This window comes from Dipodomys merriami, unplaced genomic scaffold (genome assembly GCF_024711535.1).
Source record: "Dipodomys merriami isolate MVZ:Mamm:240054 unplaced genomic scaffold, mDipMer1.0.p SCAF_6, whole genome shotgun sequence".
In the NCBI taxonomy this organism is placed as follows: Eukaryota; Metazoa; Chordata; class Mammalia; order Rodentia; family Heteromyidae; genus Dipodomys; species Dipodomys merriami.
The window spans coordinates 61,744,249-61,771,849 of NW_027206179.1; the positions used below are offsets into that span (position 1 = coordinate 61,744,249).

The 27,601-nt window shown below is 38.7% G+C and overlaps 1 protein-coding gene across 3 annotated transcripts in view; it reads left to right on the forward strand.

The window, feature by feature from the left end:
- Positions 1-27,601, forward strand: part of N4bp2l2 (NEDD4 binding protein 2 like 2) — a 71,074-nt gene that overhangs the window by 35,451 nt on the left and 8,022 nt on the right. For all 3 annotated transcript variants that reach the window (XM_070002992.1, XM_070002995.1, XM_070002993.1), the window contains exon 7: positions 24,682-26,399. In XM_070002992.1, the coding sequence (XP_069859093.1) occupies positions 24,682-26,399 (1,718 nt within the window). The remainder of the gene's footprint in view (positions 1-24,681; positions 26,400-27,601) is intronic.

Here is a 27,601-nt window from a genome sequence, read left to right on the forward strand (position 1 = left end):
ACTGACTGTTAGGTGTGCCTCTTTTGGGTGTTGGGGGAGAATATATGAGTATGAATACACATTGATTGAGGACCTACTGTAGTACCAGATCTGATACTTAGATGCTCTTTCACAGCAAACACAAATACAAGAACAGCTCACTCACTGAGTAGTCACTTCCTTTTGAACTTTGTTTGGAGCATGACTAAAATCTCTTTAAAATTTTTCCATTTTATTTAAATAGATGTATTCTCTGCGCACCTAGGCAGTACCTTTCAAAGCCCCATCTTTCTGATGTCATTGACAGTTTTTTTTTTTTTTTTAAGGTTTGTTTGATGGTTTCTCTCCCTTGAGTATGCTAGCAGTAGCATGTGGTATCAGTGAAAGTTGGGGCAGTTCCAGAGAGGAGAATAAAATTAGATCTGACAGCTTGCAAACATTTGAGGATATGAAACTACTGTGAGAAACTTATAGAACTCGAAAAGCTTAACAATATGGAGCTGTTTGAAATAGAGCCAGAAAGCTTAGCTCCTAATACACTAACATTAATTTTATTTTTTTTCATGCTAGCCCTGGGTCTTGAACTCAGGGCCTGGTGCTATCACTTAGCTTTTTTGCTCAAGGCTAATGGTCTACCATTTGAGCCACAGCTCACTTTCAGCTTTTTTGGGGGGGTGTGGGGGGGAAGTGGGCATTGGTGAGTAATTGGAGGTAAGAATCTCCTGGACTTTACTGCCCAGGCTGGCTTTGGACTACACCCCTCAGATCTCAGCCTCTTGAGTAGCTAGAATATTAAACATGAGGCACTGGTGCCCAGCTATGAAGAATAATTTTAAGTAAAAATTTTCAAGGTTATTACAGAAGTGGTAAAGCACCACAGTTGCAGTACATGGCACAAAGTGACTTTGTTTATTAAAAATACCTAGGGCCGGGCGCTGGTGGCTCACACCTGTAATCCTAGCTACTCAGGAGGCTGAGATCTGAGGATCGCGGTTCAAAGCCAGCCCGGGCAGAAGAGACTGTGAGACTCCTATCTCCAATAAACCACCAGAAAACCAGAAGTGGTGCTGTAGCTCAAGTGGTAGAGCGCTCGCCTTGAGCTGAAGAGCTGAGGGACAGCGCCCAGGCCCAGAGTTCAAGCCCCACGACTGACAAAAAACAAAACAAAACAAAAAAAAACCTAGGAACAACAGGTATTTTTCATAAATAGAATTTTTCAATATTAAAATATAACACTCAGTTTTTTTGTTGCTTTTTGTTGTTGCTAATTGTACATGTGGTAGACTTAAGAAATAATAGAATTTTAGTGTACAGAATTTTTAATTTGTACTTTTGAGGCGATCTGCTTTTAGGAATACTTTGTCCTTCAAGGGCATGGTATATGAAAAGGTTTAGAAATGTTTATTTTTAAAACAACATCTGTGGTGTATTTTTTAAATTATCTGTACCAAGGAGTTGCCATTTTACAAAGTAGTATAAGAATATACTGCATCTTGATCAATGTCACCCTTCCAACATTCTCACCCATCTGTCCCAACCCACTCCTTCCTTCACTTTTTTTTTTTTTTTTTTTTTTTTTTGCCAGTCCTGGGCTTGAACTCAGGTCCTAGGCACTGTCCCTGAGCTGTTTTTGCTCAATGCTAGCACTCTACCACTTGAGCCATAGCACCACTTCTGGCTTTTTCTGTTTATGTGGTACTGAGGAATTGAACACAGGGCTTCATGCATGCCAGGCAAACACTCGACCACTAAGCCACATTCCCAGCCCTCCTTCCTTCACTTTTGTTGTGTTTTTTTTTTTTTTTTTTTGTCGGTTGTGGGGTTTGAACTCTGGGCCTGGGCGCTGTCCCTCAGCTCTTCAGCTCAAGGCTAGCACTCTACCACTTGAGCCACAGTGCCACTTCTGGCTTTTTTCTTTTTTTGCTTATGTGGTGCTGAGGAATCAAACCCAGAGCCTCTTGGTTTCCTTCCTACTCCCTCCCTCCCTTTATTAGGCTGCCCAAGTCCCCATGACCCCATTCCTCCTTTCAACTATCTGTTCCCTGGTGTTTGTTTTGTTGAACTTTGACCTTGCCTTTCTAAGGAATTATGCTATTTGACTTATCCCTTATATATATAAATATACATTTATATACCCATGCATACTACCTAATATATTTACTAATTGTAAGCTGCCACATATGAAGGAAAATATACAGCTCTTCTCTGTATGGGCCTGACTTCCTTCACTCAACAATTTTTCTAAGTCTTATTTCTTTACTAACTGTACAATATCATTCTTTCTAATGGATGAGTAAAATTCCATTGTGTATACACACCACATTTTCCTGATCCATTAGTCTATTGAGGGGCATCTGGACTAACTCCATACCTTGGCTATGGCAAGTAATGCTACAATGAACTTGTCATCTTTTGGATAAATGCCCAGGAGTGGAATTGTCATATGATAGTTCTTTGTTCAGTTTTTTGAGGAACCTCCATACAGCTTTTGTGGTGATTTTTTTAATGTGTCAAATGTACTGAAAATTTGGGAAGTTACAGTAAAGTAGACTCTTAGTGCCTGCTACTAGTGGGATTTACCAGTAACTTTGTATTAAAATTATATTAAAATCCTCAAGTATGTGAGTGAAATAGCTCAAATGAATTAATTTTCTTAAAATATATTTGCTATGTAGGAAAATTGACTTGTAAAAATTTGTATTGATGCCAAGTGCCAGTGGCTCATACCTGTAAGCCTACCTACTCAGAAGGCTGAGAACTAAGGATCACAGTTCAAAGCCAGCCTGAACAGGAAAGAGACTCTAACCACCAAAAAGCCAGAAGTGGAGCTCTGGCTTAAATGGTAAAGTGCTAGCCTTGAACACAAAAGCTCAGTGACAGTCCCCAAACCCTAAATTCAAGGCCAGGGACTAGTACATGTGCTCAGCACATGCGCCTGCACAGACACACACACATACACAATTTGTTGAAGCTAGGGATAGTGGTTTGTGCCTGTAATCCAGCTACTTGAAGATAGAGTAGAATAGTGAGTTTAAGATGAGACAGGCAAAGCTATCTCGACCCTATTAAGTAACTATTGCACTTTTGCAATAGTTTTCAGAAAGTTACTACTTGCTGCTTTCCAAGTTGTCAAAGTTAGGCATTTTTAAAGATAAATGTGATAACATTTCTTTTTGCTAAGTAATGTGTCTTTTTTCTCTATGTATGCAAATTCCATAATAACCAGTTAATTATGAAGAATCCCTGGTAAGTAGCACTCGGTTTTTATTATTGTTATTGTTGTGAACTTCAAGGTTAAATTTCTTTATCATTGACTTAAAAATGTCATGCCCTGAACTTTCTCTAATATGACTATTCCATTTAAAGGCACTGTTAGCCTGGTATAGAGGTGCACATCAATTTAGGAGGCTGAGGCAAGAAGATCACAGGTTTGAGACTAGCCTCAACTGGACCCTATCTCAAAATAGGACAAAGAAAGAGTGGTAGAGCACTTGCTTAGTATGTGCAGTGCAGTGCCCTAGGATCAATCCTCATTATTTCAAAGAAAAAGAAAAGTTACTGTTACTACTAGATATTGTACAAATTCTCCATCCTTTTTGTATTCGGTTTCTGCTTAGTAGAAGAGGAACATAGTGAACAAGGTGATAATGGTAATGTTGGAATTTGTGAATTCTCTAATGTATCATGACTAGACTATGTAGTTTTTATTATGATAAATGGCGGAGTCTGCATTTCTCATAATAAATGGGAGAATTGGTATTGCATAGTATCTAAGGATGGAAACTTTAAAATTCCAGAGTACATTTCAAGGTTCCCAGATATTTGGGGAAGTGGCTTTAGATTGCAATGTCTTTTGTTTTTTGAGTTTTTAGTAAGATCTACTTCACATGGTTGTTTTGAAGATCAAATATGATCATGTATGTGAAACAACCATAGTAAGTACAATGAAGAACATTGATGATAAAAAAGAATCATTTACAATCCAAAAATATATCCCAAGGGAAAATGTCACTTTACCCCCTTTTCCTTGAAATTTCAGATGTAAGAGGTACTTCTGTCTGGATTCTGATTTGCTCTCTGAGGTTCTGAGCCTCTGAACTAGGAGTATAAATATTCGTTTTATAGGCATCAGTTGGTCTCAGCTATGCTTCCTACTTTGAGCAGGGTGAAAAATAAGGATTTTCTGTAACTACAAAGCTAACCATACATTTCCACCTAGTTGTATAAGTCAGCAAATAAGCTCATATAAAATCAAGAGCTTCCACAGCTCATTTAAAACATTCATTTAACAGCACTTACCATGTCAGGGGCACTGTCGTCTGTATGCTTGGGCTGGGTATCTATAAACAAAATTGGCAAAGTTTCACAAGATGTGGAAGAAGGCAAGCATGTCATATGGTAGGCTAGAAGGTAGTCAAGTATAAGGAGAAAACTCATGTGGGAGGAGTAGTGAATTGTCCAGTGTAAAGGTCTTTGTATAGCTAGGAAAAGACTCGGGAAGGGATGCTGGTTGGTGACTACAAGTTTTTGTTTTTTGTCGGTCATGGGTCCAGGACACTGTCCCTTGGCTCTTCAGTTTAAGACTAGCACTCTATCTTGAGCCACAGTGCCACTTCTGGTTTTCTGGTGATTAATTTGAGATAAGAGTCTCATGGACTTTCCTGCCTGGGCTGGCTTTGAATCTTGATCCTCAGCTCTCAGCCTCCTGAGTAGCTAGGATTACAAGTGTGAGCCACTGTGCCCAGCTGGTGACTGCAGTTTTAAGGGGAGAAAAGTGGATATTGGGCTGGAGTTGTGGCCCACGCCCAAGCCTTGAAAAAGGATGGACCTTACCTAAGAAGATAAAATCTATGAGCACATTAGTTGCACTAATTTTTTTTTTTTGGGTCCAGTCGTGGGGCCTGAACTCTGGGCCTGGGCACTGTCCCTCAGCTCTTCAGCTCAAGGCTAGCACTCTACCACTTGAGCCACAGCGCCACTTCCGGCTTTTTTCTTTTTGCTTATGTGGGGCTGAGGAATCGAACCCAGGGCCTCGAGCATGCAAGGCAAGCGCTCTACCACTGAGCCACCTTCCCAGCCCCAGTTGCACTAATTTTTAAACTTAATTATTAAGAGAATTTATGGATAACATAAGGTCCAAGCTTTATTTTTTAGTATTTATTATGTACATGACCTGGCAAAAAAATTAGCTGTGCATTTTCCTCAGTGAGTAGATACCTGTGAAGCATTATTGTGAATGTGTTGTTAATTTCTTGGCATAGAAAATGAACCATTAGTATCTAGAAAAATAATCAGAAAGGGAATTACCCAAGGCTTGGCAATTGAACTAGATATACAGTAGAAGAAAGGAATCATAATTGATAGAATTGGAGTTAACATATTAGAAATATTGAACTAATTTACCTTTTGTTGTTGTGGGTCTTGAACTCGGCCTGGGCGCTGTCCCTCTGCTCTTCAGCACAAGGCTAGTGCTCTACCACTTGAGCCACAGCACCACTTCCAGTTTTCTTATGGTTTATTGGAGATAAGAGTCTCCCAGCCTTTCCTGCCCCGGCTGGCTTTGAACCTCCATCCTCAGATCTCAGCCTCCTGAGTAGCTAGTATTACAGGCATGAACCACCAGTGCCTGGCTAATTTACCATGTTAATTGTGACATATACAGCAGCAGTGTGATCTTGTCAAGGGGAAATAAAGAGGCTTTTCTGTATTTGAAGCAATTACATTAAAGTAATAAGAATTTCTTTGAAAAGATGTTAAAAGATTTGGAAATTAGCTTTAATTCCCTCAGGTAATTTAACTCTTAGAAAAACTCAGTTTTATCTGTTTAAAAAATATATGTTTCTGTATCTTAGCTTTTTCTTTCTTTGACACTGCCCCTTAGCTTTTTCTTTCAAGGCTAGTCCTCAATCACTTGATCCACAGTTCCATTTCCTTCTTGTTCAGGGTGGGTATAATAAAGTTGGTATACTGAGAAATAAAATAAAAATTAACTTTGAGGATTTGTAGTTGTTACTTACCATCAACAACAACAACAAAACCAACTTTAAAGTAGTATTACCTCAAAGTTACCAAATTACCTTCAAGTTCACAGGCAGAAATGGAAAAATTCAATATATCATACTACCATTTGAACTGAATTATTTCTATTCAATTAAAGTATAAGGAAGTGGGTCTGGGAATGTGGCTTAGTTTAGAGTGCTTGCCTAGCATGCATGAAGCATGGGTTTGATTCCTCAGTACCACATAAAGAGAAAAGGCCAGAAGTGGCACTGTTGTTCAAGTAATACAGTGCTAGTCTTGAGCAAAAGCAGCGCAGGGACAGTGCCCAGGCCCTGAGTTCAAGCCTCAGGACTGGCAAAAAAATAAAAATAAATAAATAAATGTGTAGGAAAGTAAACAAATAATACAGTCACTAAATAACCTTCTTTAGAAGATAGGGATTAGTAATAAATTTTGAGTCTTATTAGCTACAAGTGAGTTTGCACATAGGCTATTTCTGGTACAGAATAATGTTTATCAAGGTTTAACTTCAATAAGTTCATAAATATTGAGAAAACTATATACATTTATTTGTATTTTCTCTTGGCTTTGCCTAATTGAATCACTGGAAAAAGTCTTGGAGAAGTTCATCTATTTTTTTCTGTTCTAAGAGCAGTACATATTGGCCAAGTGCAGTGGCCTATGCCTGTAATTACAGCTACTTGGAATGAAAGAGATAGAAGATTAGTTGGAGGCAGAGATAAAAGAATCAAATCAACACCCCTGCCTGCAAAACATTTAATAAAACCCTGTCTTAAAGAAAAAGCTAACTGTGGTAGTCTTGTCTATAATCCCAGATATACAATAAGCATGTGTAGGAGAATCTCAGTCCAAGGCAAGCCCAGGCATTAAAGCATATGATCTGTGATTCAAGTTGTAGAGTGCTTGGCTACCAAGCATAAGACCTGAGTTTAAACATCAGTATTGCTACATGTCCCATGTAGAAAAATGAATTTGAAAATATCCTTTCTTCTGTTTTTTGTTTTTTTATTTATTTTTTATTTTTTGTCAGTCATGGGGCCTGAACTCTGGCCCTGGGCACTGACCCTCAGTTTTTCAGCTCAATGCTAGCACCCTACCACTTGAGCCACAGTGCCCCTTCTGGCGTTTTTCTGCTTATGTGGTGCTGAGGGATGGAACCCAGGGCCTCATACATGGAAGGCAAGCGCTCTACCACTGAAACAACTTATTAGCCCACTTTCTTCTTTTTTATTAGAAGAGTTTGTGAAGTATTAGTTTTAGCTCTTCTTTAAATTGGTGGAATTCGCTAGTGAACTCATCTGGCCTTGGACTTTTTTTTTTGTAGGAAGTTCTGCGTATTTTAAAAAATCTAGCCTACTTCCTTTTTCAACTATTATTCATTTACTTTTTTCCTTTTTATGTGAGTAAGGAAAAGGACCTTAATATCTACTTACTTGTGCTTAGTTTGAAAAGCCCTATGTATAGGGAAAAACAAAACAAACAAAAAGAGCAAACAAGCAAGCTCCAGTTCATCTGGTTTATCAAATGTCTTCAATAGAAGCTGAGGTCAGCTGGCCTTTACATACTCCCACCTTTCCTTATGGTTTTGGCCTGTGAATTTCTCAGTTGGCAGCTCATTAGTATATTTATTTATTTATTTATTTATTTATTTATTTTTCCAGGGCTGAGGACCGAACCCAGGGCCTTGGTGGGCGCCCTTCCACTGGGCTAAACCCCCAGCCCCAATCATTAGTATATTTAAAGAATATAATTTTGGGCGGGGGGTTCTGGTCGTGGGGCCTGAACTCTGGGCCTGGGCGCTGTCCCTCAGCTCTTCAACTCAAGGCTAGCGCTCTACCATTTGAGTCACAGCGCCACTTCTGGCTTTTTTCTTTTTGCTTATGTGGTGCTGAGGAATCGAACCCAGGGCCTCAGGCATGCAAGACAAGCACTCTACCACTGAGCCACCTTCCCAGCCCTAAAGAATATAATTTTGAAAAAAGTAATAATCTAGAATTTAGGTTCTTGATCTTGTTGTTACCTACTTACTTTATTCCTAGAAGTATAACTCGCTTTAATACCATTTTAAAGTATCCAAACAAAATATTTTCACCTCTAGCAAGACATATGGTGTATTTTGCCCTAGAAATCTTTTGTTTGCCCTCCTCCCTTGCCTTATTTTTCTCATCTATCTCTAGCTTATTTTTGTTTGTTGTAGTTCATGTTCCTTCATAAACCACTATAAGCCATTTCTTTAGTAAGTCAATATACAGATAACATTTTTTTTTCGGTCGTGGGGCTTGAACTCTGGGCCTGGGCGCTGTCCCTCAGCTCTTCAACTCAAGGCGAGTGCTCTACCACTTGAGCTACAGCGCCACTTCCGGTTTTCTGGTGGTTTATTGGAGATAGGAGTCTCATGGTCTCTCCTGCCCGGGCTGGCTTTGAACCACGATCCTCAGATCTCAGCCTCCTGAGTAGGATTACAGGCGTGAGCCACCAACACCTGGCCAGATAACATTTTTTTAAAAAATCAACTGATCAGGCTTATGTAAGAACCACTCAGGTTATTTAATGCCCTATTTCCAGATGATGGTTTTCAACACATTTGAGTATGGGAATCCTTTCTGATGACAAACTTTGAGGGCATAATATCCAATGACTTAAAAAATGTACAACAAGTGTTTTTTGCTAGTCTTGGGGCTTGAACTCAGGGCCTGGGCATTGTCCCTGAGCTTCTTTTGCTCAAGGCTAGCACTCTACCAGTTGAGCCACAGCACCACTTCTGACTTTTTCTAGTTTTTGTGGTACTGAGGAATCAAACCCATGCTTCATGTATTCTAGGCAAGCATTTTACCACTAAGCCACCTTCCCAGCCCCCAACAGATTTTTTTTTTTTTGTCGGTCATGGGGCTTGAACTCTGTCCCTCAGCTCTTCAGCTCAAGGCTAGCATTGTACCACTTGAGCCACAGCGCCACTTCCAGCTTTTTCTGTTTATGTGGTGCTAAGGAATCGAATCCAGGGCCTCATACATGCAAGGCAAGTACTCTACCACTGAGCCACCTTCCCAGCCCCCAGATTTTTTAATATGCAAAAAATAAACAGTTCTTTTACAAGGGCTCATTAACTAGTATCTATACAGATGTTAGATATTAGGACAGGTGTATGTATTTTTGGTACAAATGTGGATACATAGATCATGGACAGTATTTCATTACCAGAGGCCTCTCAGAGGAGACTTCTCTTCTAGATACTCTACTTCTTTAAATGCTACCTTGAGATATTAACAATGTTAGCCATGTGACTTTTAGATGATGAAGGTAGATAACACTCCTAGCTCTATTATCACAAGGCTATAACATTTATAGCCTTCTGCATTTGTTCAGTTGATCCTGATTTATTTTGGATTGGATAATATTTGTGTGTGTGTGTGTGTGTGTGTGTGTGTGTGTGTATGGGTGGGTATGTCTACCTGTCTGTCTGTCTGCCTACCTTCCTGTCTGCACATGCACGCCAGTATTGAGACTTGACTCAGGTCCTGGACACTGTCCCTTAGCTTTTTTATTCAAGGCTGACACTCTACCACTTGAGCCACATCTCCATGTCTAGCTTTCTGGTGGTTAATTGGAGATTAGTGACTAATGGGCTTTTCTGTATGAACTTGCTTTGAACCACAATCCTCAGATCTCAGCCTCTTGCTAGGATTACAGTTGAGCCCTAGTGCCTATCTATGATAATTTTTTAAAATGCATAAAAGTTAGTATAATGAGCTATGTATACTCTCTCCTATTCAAAATCCATTTCCCATATTCACTTTCTGTAAATGAATATGGCTATAAACCCACATTTTGTTGTTTACTTATTTTAGGAGGGTTGAACATAACCTCCCTTGGGGAATATTCTTTAGAATTTCTTAGAGTGTTAAAGAAACAAACAGAGCTGAAACTGCTCTACATGATTGCCAGCTATTCCTCAGATGGTAGCTGTTCAGCAAGTGAAGTTGTGCCTGTGTGTATGTGTGCACATGTGTGAGCGCAGGCATGCGCACTTTGCTCCTGTGATGTCAACCAAGCTCCTGGAAGCTATTCCTGAGCTTCTTTTCATCAAGGCTAGTGCTCTACCACTTGAACCACAGATCCACATCTGGATTTTTAAAAAAATAATTGGAAATAGAATCTCATAGTCTTTCTTGACTGAGTTGCCTTCAAGCTGTGATCCTCAGATCTTAGCCTCCTGAGTAGCTAGGATTATAGGCACAAGCCACCAGAAAGGTTGTAACGTATCTAATAACCACTGAGACTGCAGTACCTAATCACCAAGGACAAAAAAAATCAGAAATCTTCTTAGTGATAACTTTTCTTTCCCCAAATTATTCAAACAGCCCCTCTGTACATTTTTTCAGATTGTATCTCAAGGAACTGTTTTAGATTTACAGAAAGACTGAACAGATGGTACAGAGAGTTCTCACCTGAATGTAAACAACCTGCTATTTTTTTTTAAATTTCCCAGAATGGGATATTGTCTTTGTTAAGAGTTCAGGTCAGGTGGACACTGGTGGCTCATGTCTGTAATCCAAGCCACTCAGGAGGTGGAGATCTGAAGGCTGTGGTTTCTTTTTAAGTTTTAATTGTTATTTGTTTTTATATTTTTAAATTTTTTGTTGGTTGTAGGGCTTGAACTCTGGGCCTAAGCACTGTCCCTGAGCTCTTCAGCTCAAGGTGAGCACTCTACCAACTGAGCCACAGCACTACTTCTTGAAGGTTGTGTTTTAAAGCCAGCCCAGGCTTCAAACTCTTATCACCACAGATTCTTATCTCCAATTAACCAGAAAATGCCAGAATTGGCACTGGCTCCAGTGGTAGAGTGCTAGCCTTGAGCAAAAGGAGCTCAGGGACAGGACCTAGGCCCAAAGTTTGAGCCCCAAGACTGGCCAAAAAATAAAAAATAAAAAGAGTTCAAGTCAGTTATTTATAGGATATCTCTGTTTCTGGATTTATTTGATTGTTTTCCTCTGTTGTCATGAATATTTTTTGTACCCTCTATACTACTTGCAGAGTGGCAAGTAAGCCTACAGACATGGTTAAATTCAGTTAAATAATACTGGCAACATTTCTTCTAGGTATTATATTTTGTTCCCCTTTTAGGTATCCTTTCCTATCACTTCAGTATATTTGGATGCTTTTGGATCCTAATTCTGCCATCATCTATCAGTTGTACCTATCCACTTTCCCATTTGAAAATATGATCAAGCACATATTTTCTTACTCAGCTTACCAATGAAAATAGTAACAGAGAAAAAAATAAAAAGGTATCAGTTCTTTGTCTTATCTTACAATGTCTAGAATACAGTAGCTGCATTTGTTTAATTGTCCTGCTGAGTTCTATTTCTCTTGATATTAGCACTTCCTTCTATGTAACAAAATTTCTCTTTTTATATTCTCTTCATATTAATTTCTCCTTTCCCCCTTGCTTGTTTTCTTTCCTTCTTTCTTTCCTTTCTTTCTTTCTCTCTTTTTTCCTTCCTTCCTTCCTTCCCTTCCTTCCTTCCCTTCTCCTTCCTTCCTTCCTTTCCTTCCTTTCCTTCCTTCCTTCCTTCCTTCCTTCCTTCCTTCCTTCCTTTTCTTCTTTCTTTCTTTCTTTCTTTCTTTCCTTCTTTCTTTCTCTCCTTCTTTCTTTCTCTCCTTTCTTTCTCTTCTTTTTTTTTTTTTTTGCACCAGTGACGTTAATATTGTTTGAAATCCTCAGATCCTTCCTTTCTTATCCAATTCAGGCCATTTAAAATTTACCTCAATCCCATTTTGTTGGTGTGTCCTATAACTTTTCCTTTTGTCCTTTCCTACCTAGATCTTAATGCATGTCTCCCTTTGGAGACTTCTTGTTCTTTCTGTCTCTGTCTCTGTCTCACTGGAGATCAAATCAAGGGCCTTGCTCAAGCTAGGCTAGTGCTGTACCATTGAGCTATATCATAGTCCTTTCAAATACATATTTATTGTAGCCTGTTTGACATTTCCATGGCTGAATCTGAACTCTTTTTTCTCTCTAGCGTAATACCTACTCTCCAGTATTTATAACTTGCCAAGCCTATAGTCACCTTCCTACCATTTTGTTTGCTTGTTTGCTTGTTTTTTACAATTGTAGGGCTTGAACTCTGGGCCAGGGTGCTGTCCCTGAACTCTTCTGCTCAAGGCTAGTGCTTTAGCACTTTGAGCCACAGCTCCACTTCTGTTTTTTGAGTGGTTACTTGGAAATGAGAGTCTCATGGGAACTTTTCTGCCCGGGCTGGCTTTGAACTGCAATCTTCAGCTCTCCACCTCTTGAGTGGGTAGGATTATATGTGTGAGCCACGGGTACCCAGCTCCTACCATTTCTTTATCCTTCCTCATGGCAGCTCAACCATTTTAAAAAAAATCTATAGTCATGGCAGATTTCTAATAGCCTAGTATTTTTTCTTTCTGGTGTTAGGGATGTTTCATGCATGCTAGGCTGAGCCACATCCCCAGACCCCAACCTAATTATCTAATTGTTCCACATCAAATTTGCACATATATATGCTTCATTTCATACAAAAACGTGTTGTCAAATATTAAAATGCCCAACTAAAATCTTTTTTCCTACCATTGGAGCTTTTAATAAGAAATAAAATCATTCTGTCAGGTATTTTTAGTGTTACTCCTTGTAAATTTTTAGCAAAGATTCCTTTATTTGCTTAAAAATATATTTATTATGAAGCAGGTCATATAAAATGTAGCTATTTGTTAAGACCAATAGTGAAATGGGTGTCTGTGTTACTAATCAAGTTAAGAATAGAATATTGTTAGTATCTTGGAAGACCCTTGGTAATATAAACCCTTTCCTCTTCCTAAAGAAAATCACTAGCTTGAGCTTTTTATTTCTCTCCCTGCTTTTTCTTTAGTGTGTTCTCAAGCAATGTAATATTTAAGTTTGCCTGGTTCTGAATTTGCTCTAAATTTGTGACTAGATTCTGTTGTACAACATTATTTTCAGACATATTAATTGAAGTAGTAGTTTACTTTCACTACAATATATTCCATTTGTTTATACATTCTTTTCTTTCTTTCTTTCTTTCTTTCTTTCTTTCTTTCTTTCTTTCTTTCTTTCTTTCTTTCTTTCTTCCTTTCTTCCTTTCTTCCTTTCTTCCTTTCTTCTTTTTTTTTTGTCAGACATGGGGCTTGAGCTCTGGACCTGGTGCTGTCCCTGAGTTCTTCAGCTCAAGGTGAGAGTTCTACCACTTGAGCCATACCGCCAGTTCCATTTTTCTGGTGGTTAAGGAAAGTCTTACAGACTTTCCTGACAGGGGTGGCTTTGAACCGTGATCCCAGATCTCAGTTTCCTGGTTCGCTAGGATTATCTATCACTTGAGCTATATTCAAGGCCTTTGTGCTTTAGTTATTGCTTAGGGTGTCAAAATTGTGCCTAGGCTAGCATGGACTGCCACCCACTTATTTATACTTTATGGGAAGCTTTTTGTTCATTGAGATAGGGTCTTGTGAAATTTTTTGCACCAGTTGTCCTCACTTGAATGTGGTCCTCCTGATCTCTGCCTCTTGAGTAGCTAGAATTACAGATATAAGCCATCATGCCTGGTTCTATTTGTTTTATCTTTTCTAATTATGAACAAATGGGTGCTTCCAGAATTTTGCTGATACAAAGAATGCTTTACAGATACGTAGCAGAGTTTATCCAAGGCAATACCTTTTGGGTTTTTTTTGTTTTTTGTTGGTCATGGGGCTTGAATTCTGGGCCTGGGCGCTGTCCCTCAGCTCTTCAGCTCAAGGCTAGTGCTCTACCACTTGAGTCACAGCACCACTTCCAGAGTTTTGGTGGTTTATTGGAGATAAAAGTCTCACGCCTTTCCTTCCAGGTCTGGCTTTGAACTGCGATCCCCAGATCTCAGCCTCCTGAGTAGCTAGGATTACAGGTATGAGCCACCAGCTCCCAGCTTACTTTTCAGTTTTAAAAGGTGACCCATTAAAGGGATATAAAATCAATTTGGTAGGTTGTATGAGCATATCAAAAATGAAGCAGGAAATAAACATTTTCTATTTTATCTCACCTGTCTTTATTTTTGCTTTTGTTTTTATTTTGTCAGTCATGGGGATTTAACTCTGGGCCTGGGCCTGTCCCTGTGCTCTTCAGCTCAAGACTAACACTCTACTACTTGAGCCACAGTGCCACATCCTTCTATTTTATATATACATTAGTTTTACATATTTTAAAGTATTTATTAAATACATAATAAATACTGCTTTTTGAAACTGTGTAGCTATTTTTATGTCTATGAGTGCTGACAAGGATTACAAAATACATCTGCTATTGTTGGGTAGCCATTGAAAGAGCTTTAAAGTTGCTGCTCATACCTTGGAGTGGGATTTTCTTGATTTTAAGATAGAGATACATTTGGTTTTCTTAGGTAGACAGATGCACACTGATTTTCACAGTCACTCTGTCGTTTTTCTGCTCCCATCAGCTATGAAAAAGAATTTCTGTGATTTCAATTCTTGTTAATATTGGTATGGGTGAGTTAAATTTTTTGCTAATTTACAGAAATGAAATTTTATCTAATTGTGGTTTTTATTTGTTACTGAGGTTGAACTTTTTCATATGTTTTAGACTGTTTCCTCTAAAAATGCTTTTTATGATTCTTGCTTATTTTCTACATAGCCCTTTCTTTTCTTTATTTTGTTTCTCTTTCTTAATTCTTTTTTTTTTTTGCCAGTCCTGGGGCTTGAACTCAGGGCCTGTACACTGTCCCTGAACTTCTTTTTGCTCAAGGCTGGTACTGTTCCACTTGAGCTACACTGCTACTTCTTTTAATTTTTCTCTTTATGTGGTACTGAGGAATCAAACCCAGGGCTTTATGCATGCTAAGCAAGCACTCTACCACCAAGACACATTCCCAGCCCCTCTCGGTCTTATTCTTTCATTGCTTTCTTTTTTCTTTCTCTCCCCCCTCTCTTCTACCCTTCCCCTCTCTCTTTCTCACTCTCTCTCTCTCTTTTTCTCTCTTTCTATCTGGACTTGAACCCAGAATGTATATGCTAAGCAGTTGCTCAAACATTTGAACTAGGACCTTTTTGGTTTGATTAGATTTGATTTTGAGACAGTCTTACTACCTTCCCAGGCTGGGCCTTGAACTCACAATGTAACTCTCTTTGCCTTCTAAGTAGTTGAGATTACAGTCATACACCACTTATGCCTCTCACCTAGTCATTTGTCTTTCTTATTGCTTTGTAGGATCCTTTTACTCTAGATACTAAACCTTGGCCTGTTTTCTGAGTTATCTCTATCTAATCAGGAAACAATGTATGTGTTTGAAGTAGAGGAATCCCAAAGAACTGATGATGAAGGAATTGGAAGAGATAGGTGAAAACAATATTGGGCATATATCCAAAGACTAATATATGCCAGAGGCTGTAAGCATTTCTAGATGAGAGAGGTAGAAGATGCTGTTGCTCAGAGCCCATCTTTGTGCTGCTGAGGTTTCTGGTGTTAAAACTGATTTCTCAACAGCAGCCTAGGGTTCTTACTGTTTGTTTTTGCCAGCTTCTGGACAGCTATAACATCCCTCTCTCTTCCTGTTTTCTACCAGTTCTCTGTATGGGCAGAACCTACAAAATAATTGGGAAGGAAGCTTGGGAAGGTAACTTCCTATTCTGGCGGTAAAAAAAGGTTAGTGTTCCTCTGAAAGATAATCTGGCACATTGTTAGACATAACTTGTTCCAGGTTATGGCTAGTCTTTTTTTACCTTCTTATGGTATCTTGATGCACAAAAGTTTTTCAGTGTAAAGGAATGCATCAATCTTTTTATTTGATGCTTCCTTTTTTGTTTTTTTGTCTTGAGACCCTTCACTACCTGAAGAAAAGTAACACCTATCCACATATATTCTCTTCTAAAGTTTTTTTTCTTGTTACATGTAAGCCTTTAATCCTTTCTGAGCTTTCTCTTTATGTATAGTAGGATACTATACATTACAGATTACAGATATGAGCCATCATGCCTGGATCTATTTGTTTTATTGATGAACAAATGAGTGCTTCCAGAATTTTGCTGTTACAAAGGATGCTTTACGGTTATGTAGTGAATTTATCCAAGGCAATACTTTTCGGTTTTAAAAGGTGACCCATTAAAGGGATATAAAATCAATTTGGTAGGTTGTATGAGCATATTAAAAGTGAAGCAGGAAATAACTGTTTTCTATTTTATCTCACCTGTTTTTACTTTTGTTTTTGTTTTGTCAGTCATGGGGCTTGAACTCTGGGCCTGGAAGGCTGTCCCTCAGCTCTTCAGCTCAAGACTAGTGTTCTACCACTTGAACCACAGTGACACTTCCTTCTGTTTTATATATACATTAGATTTACATATTTTAAGTGTTTGTTATATACATAATACTGCTTTTTGAAATTTTGTGGCTATGTGTATTTCTATGGGTACTGAGAAAGGACTACAAAATATATCTGCTATTGTTGGTAGTGGATACTTTATCTATAGGGACCTATTTCGTTCCTCTGTGTTTCCTTCTCTTCCATAAATCAGCAGACCCACATACACATATCCATTTCGAGACCTCTACTTCATTTATTTTTTAATCCATGTTCTGATAGCACAGTATCCTAACGACTTCAGTTATATAAATCTTATCCAGTAGCATAGGTTAATTCCCTCAGTCTCCTTCCCCCTTCCATCTTATTTGTTCTATTCTCTTCCAGATTCAATTCCACACTTTTATTTTTGCCAGTCCTGGGCCTTGAACTCAGAGACTTGGCACTGTCCCTGTGCTGTCTCAGCTTCCTGAGTGCTAAGCTTACTAGGCTACTGTGTAGATTTGACTTGCTATTTAGTATTCTTTCATTTCATCCACTCTTCATCATTTTTTGGTAAGGCATTTTTGGTAGGGCTTTATTTCATTGTGCTAAGGTTTGAACTCATAGCCTTGAACTTGCTCGGCTGGCTTGCTTGGCTGGTGCTCTACCACTTGAGTCAAACCTGGCTAATTAGAGATGTAAGCTCATGGACTTTTTTTCCCACCCAGGCTGGCTTTAAACCTTGATCCCCCAGATCTTTGCCTCCAAAGTAGCTAAAATTATAGTGGAGAGGCCCTAGAGCCCAGCTTTCAGTTTTTGTTTAACCAAGCTTGTCATAATTTCTCCTGTATTTGTGAAAAAAATGTTTCTTTTCTTTCTTTTCTTTTTTTATGGTGAAAATACTGTACAGAGGGGTTACAATTACATGGGCAAGATGAGTACATTTCTTATCAAGCACTGTAGCCTCCTCCTTTGTTTCCCCTTCCCATCCCTTCCCATCCTCCCCCTGCCCCCTTCTTTTCTTTTTTTTTTTTTTTTTCAATACTGTATGTGATTGTCCTTTTCTTTCAGCACTTTGAAAATGTGACCTCATTTTTTTTGGCCTTTCTAGTTTCTGACAAGGGATCAGCTGTTAATCATATTATTGTATTCCTTGTATGTGGCCTTTTAATCCTTCTAAGACATCCATTGTGCTTAGACTGTTATGTTTGGTGTGGTTCCGAGGTCTCTTAGGTTTCTATTTTCCTAAATTCTTTCTTTTTTTTTTAAATCAGTCATGAGGCCTGAACTTTGGGCCTGGGCGCTGTCCCTCTCAACTCTTCAGCTCAAGGTTAGTGCTCTACCACTTGAGCCACAGCGCCACTTCCTGCTTTTTCTGCTTATGTGGTGCTGAGAAATCGAACCCAGAGCCTCATGTATGCAAGGCAAGCACTCTACCACCGAGCCACCTTCCCAGGCCTCCTTAATTCTTTTTCCTTTGATTACTTAGATTGCATAATCTCAATATCTCCATGGATGTTCTACCAGCTCAAGTCAGCCTCTCCTCTCTTCTCCTCCCTCTTCTCCCTTCCCCTCCCCTTCTCTCCCTTCTTCTTCCTTCCTTCCTTCCTTCCTTCCTTCCTTCCTTCCTTCCTTCCTTCCTTCTTTCCTTCTTTCTTTCTTTCTTTCTTTCTTTCTTTCTTTCTTTCTTTCTTTCTTTTTTCTTTCTTTCTTTCTTTCTTTCTTCCTTTCTTTCTGTCCATATGGTGCTGAGAATTGCACCCTCTGCCTTCTACCTGCAGGTAAGTATTCTACCACTGGGCTCCACTGAGCTACTCTTTAATCCTTCTATTTTCTTTTTCTTTTGTTTGTTGGTTTTGAGACAGAGTCTTGCTATGTAGCTCAAGTAGACCTTGAAGTAATGATAAACCTGCCTTTCAAGACCTGGGATTATAGTCCCGCACCACCATGCTTAGCATCTAGTGACATTTTCATTTCAGTTGTTGTACTCTTCAACTCCGTAATTTGTTTATTTTCCTTTTATAATGTTTTATCTCTTTATTGACATTAGTTTCTGAGAAATTATTCTCATTTTCTTTAGTTCTTTATCCATTGTTTCTTTAAATTAGTGTGTGTGTGTGTGTGTGTGTGTGTGTGTGTGTGTGTGTCCTGATGGTTGAACACAAGGCCTAGGCACTGTTCCTGAACTTCTTTTGCCCTAGGCTAGTGCTCTACCATTTAAGCCATAGCTCTACTTCTGGCCTTTTTAGTGATTAATTGGAGATAAGAGTCTCACAGACTTTCCTGCCTGGGCTGGTTTTGAACCTCAATCCTCAGATCTCAGCCTCCTGAGTAGCTAGGATTACAGGCATGAGCCACTAACTATTTTATTATATTTTAAATAGTTGCTAGAAAGTCTTTGTCTTGCCTAGTAAATCCAATGTCTAGGTAGACATACTACTGCTTTGGCCATGCCTGAGCCCTTTATGTTGCTGGTTTGTTTTGAGATAATGTCTTGCATCTGCCCAGGTATTTACCTGGACTGTGATCCTCCTGTTTTGCTTCTCACCATAGCTGGGACAACAAATATATGCCCCCTTGCTCAGCTTCTCTTCTTTCAATGAAGTCTCATAGACTTTTCTTCTTGGACTATCTTGTCATTTCAATGCACCTGATCTTAGCTTTCCATGTAACTAGGATGATAAATGTATGGTTGATCTCCTTGGCTATTGGTTTAAAAGGGGCTGCTCAAACTATTCTACCCAAGCTGGCCCCAAAATGCAGTCCTTGAGATCTCAGCTTCTTCCATATAACTAGGATTACAGATGGAGATGCTTGTGCCTAGCTAGGCCATAATTTCTTATTTCTGTGCATATCTCATCTTTTGGTTGACAATAAAACATTTTGAACAATATGCTATGGTAATTATCAGTTATAGCTGTTTGGTTAGTGATTTACTGCACTAATAGTATAGAGTTTATATTCTTTGTTGTGTGTGTCAACTGTTACCCTTTTCCCTTAAGATTAGCAGTCAGCTTTTGTTCAACAGAAGTTTCCTTAAATATGTGGAACCACAGCAGAAATTAAAATTATCTTTGCTGACAAGCTCCCTGTCATGTTTTGCACACGTTTCTTACTTAGGCTGTTTAAACTCTGCCTTACTTTTTGCTTCCTATTTGGCAGTCTGGGTGTCAGCCAGAATGAGAGCTTAGGAACTTCTCAGAAAGTTTCCAAGCAGACACCCACATATAGGCAAGTTCCTGGTTTTCTGGCTTCTGAGGAGAAGCTAGAAGCATAAGCTTCTGAAAGCCTTCATTTCCTAACATGTCTCATTGTCTAGTCTTTCCTTTCAAGCTGATTGTTTACCCCAGCTATTAAGCTTTTGCCCCACATGCAGTGACTTAGTGCATTACCTTTAAAGCTAAATGCCTTCTTCTCTACTGACCATATAACTGCTCTATCCCAATGACAGGGTCAAGATATCAGAAGTATGCTCTTTAAACTAGAAGGCCTCTAGAGAGGTCAGAGCAACCCTAGTTATGGAATATTACCCCCATATAAGAAAAGAGACCTATGAGCTGGACACTGGTGATTCATGCCTATAATCCTAGCTACACAGGAGGCTGAGATCTGAGCATCACAGTTCAAAGCCAGCACAGACAGAAAAGTTTGTGAGCCTCTTATCCCCAATTAACCACCAAAAAAGCCAAAGGTGAAGATATGGCTCAAGTGGTAGAGTGCAAGCTTTGAGCAAAAAAGTCAAGTGAAAGCATGAGCCCCTGAAGTCAATCCCCATTACCAGCACCAAAAAACAAACAAAAAGAAAGAAAGAAAGAAAGAAAGAAACAAGGATAGGAATGTGGCTTAGTGGCCTAGCATGTATGAAACCCTGGGTTCAAATTCCTCAGTACCACATATACAGAAAAAGCCAGAAATGGCACTGTTGCTCAAGCGGTACAGTGCTAGCCTTGAACAAAAGAAGCTCAAGGACAGTGCTCAGGTCCTGAGTTCAAGCCCCAAGATTGGAAAACAACAACTACAAACAAGCAAAAAGGAGACCTGTTTATCTGAGACTCCATTAGATAGATTTTTACCAATCCAGGACCAGCTCTAGGCCTACTATTCATTCCACAAAGCTTTCTTTTATAACCTACATATACTTTAATATCAGATTTACTCCATGTATTGCCTATGGCTGAGTTAGGATTCTATATTTGATGTCACTGGCCCCTTTATTTACTTTTTTTCATGAAAGTCATTATTATACATTTCCTCTTCCACCTTTTTTCTTCTCTATAGTCATCAGTTTGGGCTTTATGTGGATGCTTCTTACCTTTGTCTTCAGGTCATTTGTCAGGTCAGTTTGTCTCTGAGCAAAAACTTTAACTTTTAAGAGTTGCCACTAGTCAGAGTTTAGATTTTAAGCCATCTAGAAGGCAAAATGTTATTCATTAGAGATATGTTACTATTGTTCATTTTCTACCTTCTCCTTTTCAAAAGCTACGATGTGTGCTTGTCATGTTCCTGATTTTTTTTCTAACAGTGCTATTCATCCCAAGTGAATCCTCACAAGTAAGATCAAGTTTACAAGGCAAGACACAGCTTTGAAAGCTTATCTTGCTTTATAGATCCTTGTTCCTGAAAAAAATGCATTTACTGATTAGATGTACACATTTCAGCTAAAGTTATCGCTACCTCCACCACATTTCTTATCTCTCAGTAACTTCACAAGTTACTTACTGATTTGTTTCCTTTCTAGACAACGTGGTCCACTGTTTCTGGAAAATGGAGAGTAGCTCAATAGGGTTTCAGTGGTGGCAGAACTGATAACATGTCCCTGGCATACTTCCTTGTAGTCATTCCTCAGATTCTTGTATCTCTTGATATTATATTATATTGTCCATTGGAATCCAATCCTTGGAGTCTCCTTTAATAACTCTTTTTTTATTGTGAAAATACTGTACAGAGGGGTTACAATTACATGGGCAAGATAATGAGTACATTTCTTATCAAGCATTGTAGCCTCCTCCTTTGTTTCCCCTTCCTATCCTTTCCCATCCTCCCTCCACTGCCCCCCCAATCTTCCCCGCTCCCCTGCCCCCTCCTTTAATAACTCTTTAGTAAAATGACTTAATAAATTTACTGACCTTCCAGACTCTAAGAGTTTATTTAGCTACCTCATTCTTTCCTGATCTATTATGTTCGTTTCTTGGGAGGCTTGGTGATTTATCTTTAGCATAGGTCCTTATTATCCTTTCATAGATATCATTTTATAATCCTTTAAAATAACAAAGGAGCAGTTGAAGAATATTGAAGAAGCCCACAGCTCTTATCTTTTCTACTCTAACCTCTGCTATAAGGACAGATTAGTCTCTTGGTTCAAACTTTGAGGCAGCTGCTTTGCCAGCCATCTCTCCAAACTCATGTTTCACATAAACTTTTGTAATTGACAGCCACTTTATGCTTTCAGTCATTCAGAACAAAATTTTTGCATGTGTACTTGATTCTTATGTTTATATATCCTCATATCCATTTATTTACTTGTATGTGTGCACAGTGCATGCGTTCTATGGATGGTACCCAGGGCCCTCTGCGTGTTAGACATGCACTTTGCCATCCAGCTATATCTCCAGCCTACAAATTCTTTGAAATTGTATTTTCTGCTTCCTTGGTTTGTTGAGAACCGTTCTTGGGGATGGTGGCTACACATCAAGTACATCAGCTCCATGGATGCAGTGTTCCTGTGAACCAGAACCATTGCTGGAGTCTTAAGTTCAACATGTGTTGCTGTCTAATTCCAGAGATAAAACAACAATAAACTCCACTTGTTTGTTGCCTCCTTATCCTACAACAGAATAGTTCAGATTTGGGCAGAGACAAGGAGTTTGTTTTCTAACTGACAGTCCACTCTTCAGTGTGCATTTCATGACTCATACTGTACTTTGGACTTTCACTCAAGCTTTTGTGAGAATGAGATATAACCATGGAAAGTTACTATCAAAGATGACATTGTGTACTTGATATTCTTTTTGTTGTTGTTGTTGAACTCTGGACCTGGGCTCTGTCCCTGAGCTCTTCAGCTCAAGGCTAGTACTCTACCACTTGAGCAACAGCACCACTCCTGGTTTTCTGGTAGTTAATTGGAGATAAGAGTGTCACAGACTTTCCTGCCCAGACTAGCTTTGAACCGCAATCCTCAGATCTCATTCTCCTCAATAGCTAGGATTGCAGGCATGAGCCACCAGCACCCAGCTCCACTTGATATTCTTTTAAGAGAGGCTCATCACAATTGCTTCTAGGTACCTTAGTGTTCCTTGATGTCCTCTTCTCCTCCTCCTTCCTCTTCCTTGCCCCTCTCTCTCCCCTCTCTCCTATCTCCTCTCCCTCTCCTTTCCTTTTCCTTCTCCTTTTTTCCCTTCCCTTCCCTTCTTCCTTCCCTTCTTCCTTTCCTTCTTCCTTTCCCCTTTCTTTCCTTACCTTTGCTTTGCATCTTTTTCATTTCTTTTTGTGTCCTGGGCTTCTAACAAAGGACCTTGTGTATGCTAGGCAAGGACGTTGCCTCTTAGCTAAATCTCCAGCCCCCTTGATATTATTCCTAAGTCAACACATTGTAATAGCAATTAGGTGGCAAAGGTGACAGGAACACAAGATTTTCCTATGTCCTATCTATTAAAAATTACCTAGCAGTATGGGGTGAAATAAACTAGGTCAAAGGTAGGCTTAATAACCTTATGGTCTATTGCTTAGCCACAGAAAAATTGACTGCTCCCTTTTCCTTATCATTTTTGCTTTTCTTTATTGGTTGATTTGCTTGCCTCTTTGCATTTCTATTGCTCCATATCCTCCATGTATTTTCCCTCACCTCTGTTTGGTGTCCTTCCACTGCATTTTTCTATAACTTCATGGGCACCTATGCCCTGACTCTGATTGCTCAATGTGGAAGAGATAACTAGACTTTTATGTCCAAAATGAGAACATTTCCTAAATACTCTCTTTTTCTCTTCACATTGAGCATTGCCTTCTATAATGGCCACTCTGAACACTTTAGTATGCCCAGTGGAAATACTGTTCCTCTTTTGAGAGACATACCTTTTTCACTGGGCATCATAGGATAGTTAGCATCCTTTGTTTCTGTGCCCAGCGCTAGAAACACACTACTCGGCATTGTGATCACCAAAAATGCCCTCACACATTTCCAAATACCTCTCAAAATAGTGGTGTAGCCTCTGTTTAGAAGCCTCTGTATATGGATAGTTGGAAGTATTTCACCCAAATACTGCACTCAATTGCTTATTATTAACCATTGCATATAATTTGATACAACTTAATTGCCAAAGTTTATATGTCAAAATAAAAACTAGATACTAGGATATTCTTAGAATAGGAACACAAAGGGGCACTGCCTATCTGATCATATAAAATAATATTTATCGAAATGAACTCCAGGAAGTGGAAATGATTGCTGTTTTTGTTTTTGTCTTATTTATCGTCTTTGCAAGTGTGAGGAGGACCAGAAACGGAGGGGAAAAGGGTGAACAAATGTAGCAGTAGTATTTACTAGACACTATGTGGAAAGTGAACTATACAACTTGTGGGTGAGAATGGCAGGGAAAAACTAGGAGAGACCAAGGGAAGGGGTGATATTGTCCAAAAAGAAAGGTACATTTTACCTAACTTAGGTAACTGCAAACAAACCCTCTGTACATAACCTTTATAATAACAATAAAAAATAAAAATCAACTACTAAAGCACTAATGTTCTACCATCCACTTTTATTTATTTAAGATGTCTAACGTTAGGTTTCAGACATGTATATATATATATATATATATATATATATATATACACACACACACACACATATATATATACACACACACATATAGTTCATATGTATATATACACACATATATATTTTAAGAAAAATATTAGGTTTTCCTACAGTGAATTGGTAGATAAAACTAGTACGTGCATGTGGCCTTTAACTTTCTTCAAGTTATACTTGTTTTTAATTTATAGGATTTTAAAATCTTTTAAAAAGTATTTTAAATACAGTACAAAGTATATGTCTACTTTAAAATTTCTTGTACTGGTAATTGTCTTTTTTTTTTTTGTCGGCTGTGGGGCTTGAACTGTAGACCTGGGCGCTGTCCCTCAGCTCTTCAGCTTAAGGCCAGTGTTCTACCACTTGAGCCATAGTGCCATGTCCAACATTTTCTGTTTATGTGGAATGCTGAGGAATCGAACCCAGGGCCTCATGCATGCCAGGCAAGCACTCTACCACTGAGCACCTTCCCAGCCCCTTGTACTGGTAATTCTTTAAATATGCACATTGAGAATTTTGTGTTATGGTTTTCTAATGTTACACAAATAATAAAGATATAACTTCTTTATGTTTCAGAGAAGGAATTGTGAGGAAAACTGGGTTCCGACTCAGCAAAGCCAAACAGAAAAGAAACAGAAAACGAAACAAAAAATCTAACAGTCTTTGTGAAATCGCAGATGAAAACTCACTTGAAACTTGTAGTTATCTTACAACAGAAGCTCAGTACCCATTTCAGAATGAAGAAGATATTAAAGAGAACAAAACAGTAGCAGGATGTCTTTTTATTAGTGGCCGACAAAATACATGTAGAGAACTTCTGAATGGCTGTAAAGAAAAAAATCTTGAAGATAGTTTTGAAAGTGTTGTATCTACAGTTGAATTGTATAACACGCCAAAGAACTTCTCCAAGGAAGATGATGAATTAATTCTAATTTCTTCATCAATGGCAAACAAAAGCTCTGGTACTTGGCCCATAGGGACTCAAAATCTTCCTTGTGTAACAAAGGATGACTGCTCTGGTATAAAGACAGAAAAACAGAAGGACAATAGGTTTACCATGGCATTAAACATGAAGAACTTATTTGCTAGTACTCCATGTCCATTTCTCCAGAAGATAAAAGTAGACCAAAGACTACTAAATGAACCAATTGAGCACTATCAACATGGATCCAGGGCTTCAGAGAACATTTTAAGAGAGGAGCAAGGAGTACATGCAAGTAAAAATGATTATTGGGCTTTTCTCACAAACAATTTGTCTGATGAGGAATTACAGCTAGGCTCTGATAGACAACCTTATTTTGATAGCTGGCCTGAGGGACCTCATAAATTTGTGTGTGAACAGAGACCAAAGAAAGATAGATCACATAAACTGGCCTGTCCTGACAGCAAGGAGCAATTGATTAAATTGATCTCCACTTCTGAAGGCATATCAGAACCAGGAAGCAGACGAGAAATATTGATAGATGTGAAGTTACTGGTAGAAGATGAAGATTTGTCACCTATCACAGAAACTATATCTCCATTCAGAGACACAGAAACAAATAACTTCAGAAGCTGTTTACCTCAACTAGATGACCCAAAGAGTGCCTCAGTGAATGAAAAAAGGTGGAGAAAGATTTTTAATTTGGCACCAAACTTTAGTTTACTGGGACAGAGTCTTACCAATACAAAAGAAAAGGAGAAACATAGCCTGTTAACAGAAAGCCATGCACCGAACAATATTTTGGGAGAAGAAAAAGACAAAAATTCAGAAGTAAATAACAAAGAGGAGAAAAAACAAAAACTCATGACATGTAACGATCAAAAAACATCATTGTTTCATTTTGATATTTTCAAAGACTCACCTCTAAATATTGGTGGACAATTTTATTTTCCTTACCTGTCATTTAATAGACTAGGACATGCTATGTATCTTTATAAAAATCCTCTTCCTTCTTTTGTGCTACATTATATATCTAGCTTTTGGATGATACCTTTTACCAGCAAAAAAACATTTTTGACTTTCAAATCTCAGACAAGAGTAGGAAATACACTAACGGATGTAGACTTTATTTTTTCAGAAATTTTATGTAGCCAACCTGATACTTTGTGCTCTTTGAGGATTACTTCTGATACTCAGGTTTTAAATGAAAGATCTGGTGAAAAACTAAAGAAATTGAAAGACTCTAAGTCACTACAGTGTTTACCAACTGACAATCACCACGATTTAAGACTGGATTCTTTTTGGCTGCCCTTACCACAAAGGTTTGCTTTCCAATTGGTAAAGCTTTTTGGACCTCCTGGAATTCCATTGGGTAAATTGTTTTCATTTACTAAAATTTAACATAAAATTTTGAGGTGCTGCCAGGCAACTGTGGCTCATGCCTATAATCCTAGCTACTCAGGAAGCTGAGATCTGAGGATCATGATTCAAAGCCAGCCTGGACAGGAAAGTCCATGAGACTCTTATCTCCAATAAACCACTCAGACAAAACTGGAAGTGGTGCTGTGGCTCAAGTGGTAGAGTGCTAGCCTTGAGCTGAAGAGCTGAGGGACAGTGCCTAGGTCCAGAGTTCAAGCCCATGACTGACAAAAAAATTTTTGAGGTGCTTTTTTAACCTATTGTTAGTGATGAAATTGAAACCCCATAGTTAATGGTACTTGACTTTTAAGGCTCACACCCTTGCTACTGTAATCTTAAATGTCCCTTGAATACATATGATATATGAACTCTACACTGAAGTAGAGGCTGAGAAGAGTGAAGGAGGCAGGCAAATATTAACTATGTAACAGAGATGGGCTAATTTGTGTGTGTGTGTGTGTGTGTGTGTGTGTGTGTGTGTGTGTGTGTGTGTGTGTGTGTGTGTGTGTGTGTGCACAAATCCTGGGGTTTCAACTCAGCATGGACACTGTCTCTGAGATTTTTGTGCTAAAGGCTAGCACACTACCAGTTGAATCACAACTCCACTTTTGGCTTTTTGCTGATTAATTGGAGATAAGAGTCTCACAGACTTTCTGGTCCAGGCTGGATTTGCACCACAATCCTCAGATCTCACCCTCCTGAGTAGGTGGAATTACAGGTGAGAGCTTTTTTTGTTTTTGTTTTTTAATCTTTCTGTTTTCTACTTTTTATTTAGCAGATCGCTTTTTCTTTTCTCATTTACAATTATGGCTTCCAGATATGAAATTAATAAATGAGGACTACAAAAAAATTAGTGATGAGAAAACACCTGAAATAGTTGAGGGTTTTTTGCTTTGTTTCATTTTGTTTTTTGTTGTTGTTAGGTCAAGAGAGGTCAGTGCTCAGGGCCTGAGCACTGTCTTTTACCTTTTTCTGCTCAAAGCCATTACTCTACCACTTAATCCACTCCTCTATTTCCAATTCTTTACTGGTTAATTGTAGGTAAGTTAATTTTAAAGTAATAATCTTAATTCCCCTCCAACCAAAGGAAAAAGAAAAAACATTCCCTCAACAATTACTTAAAATTAAAATACATTTGTTTTGGGGAACTTGAAC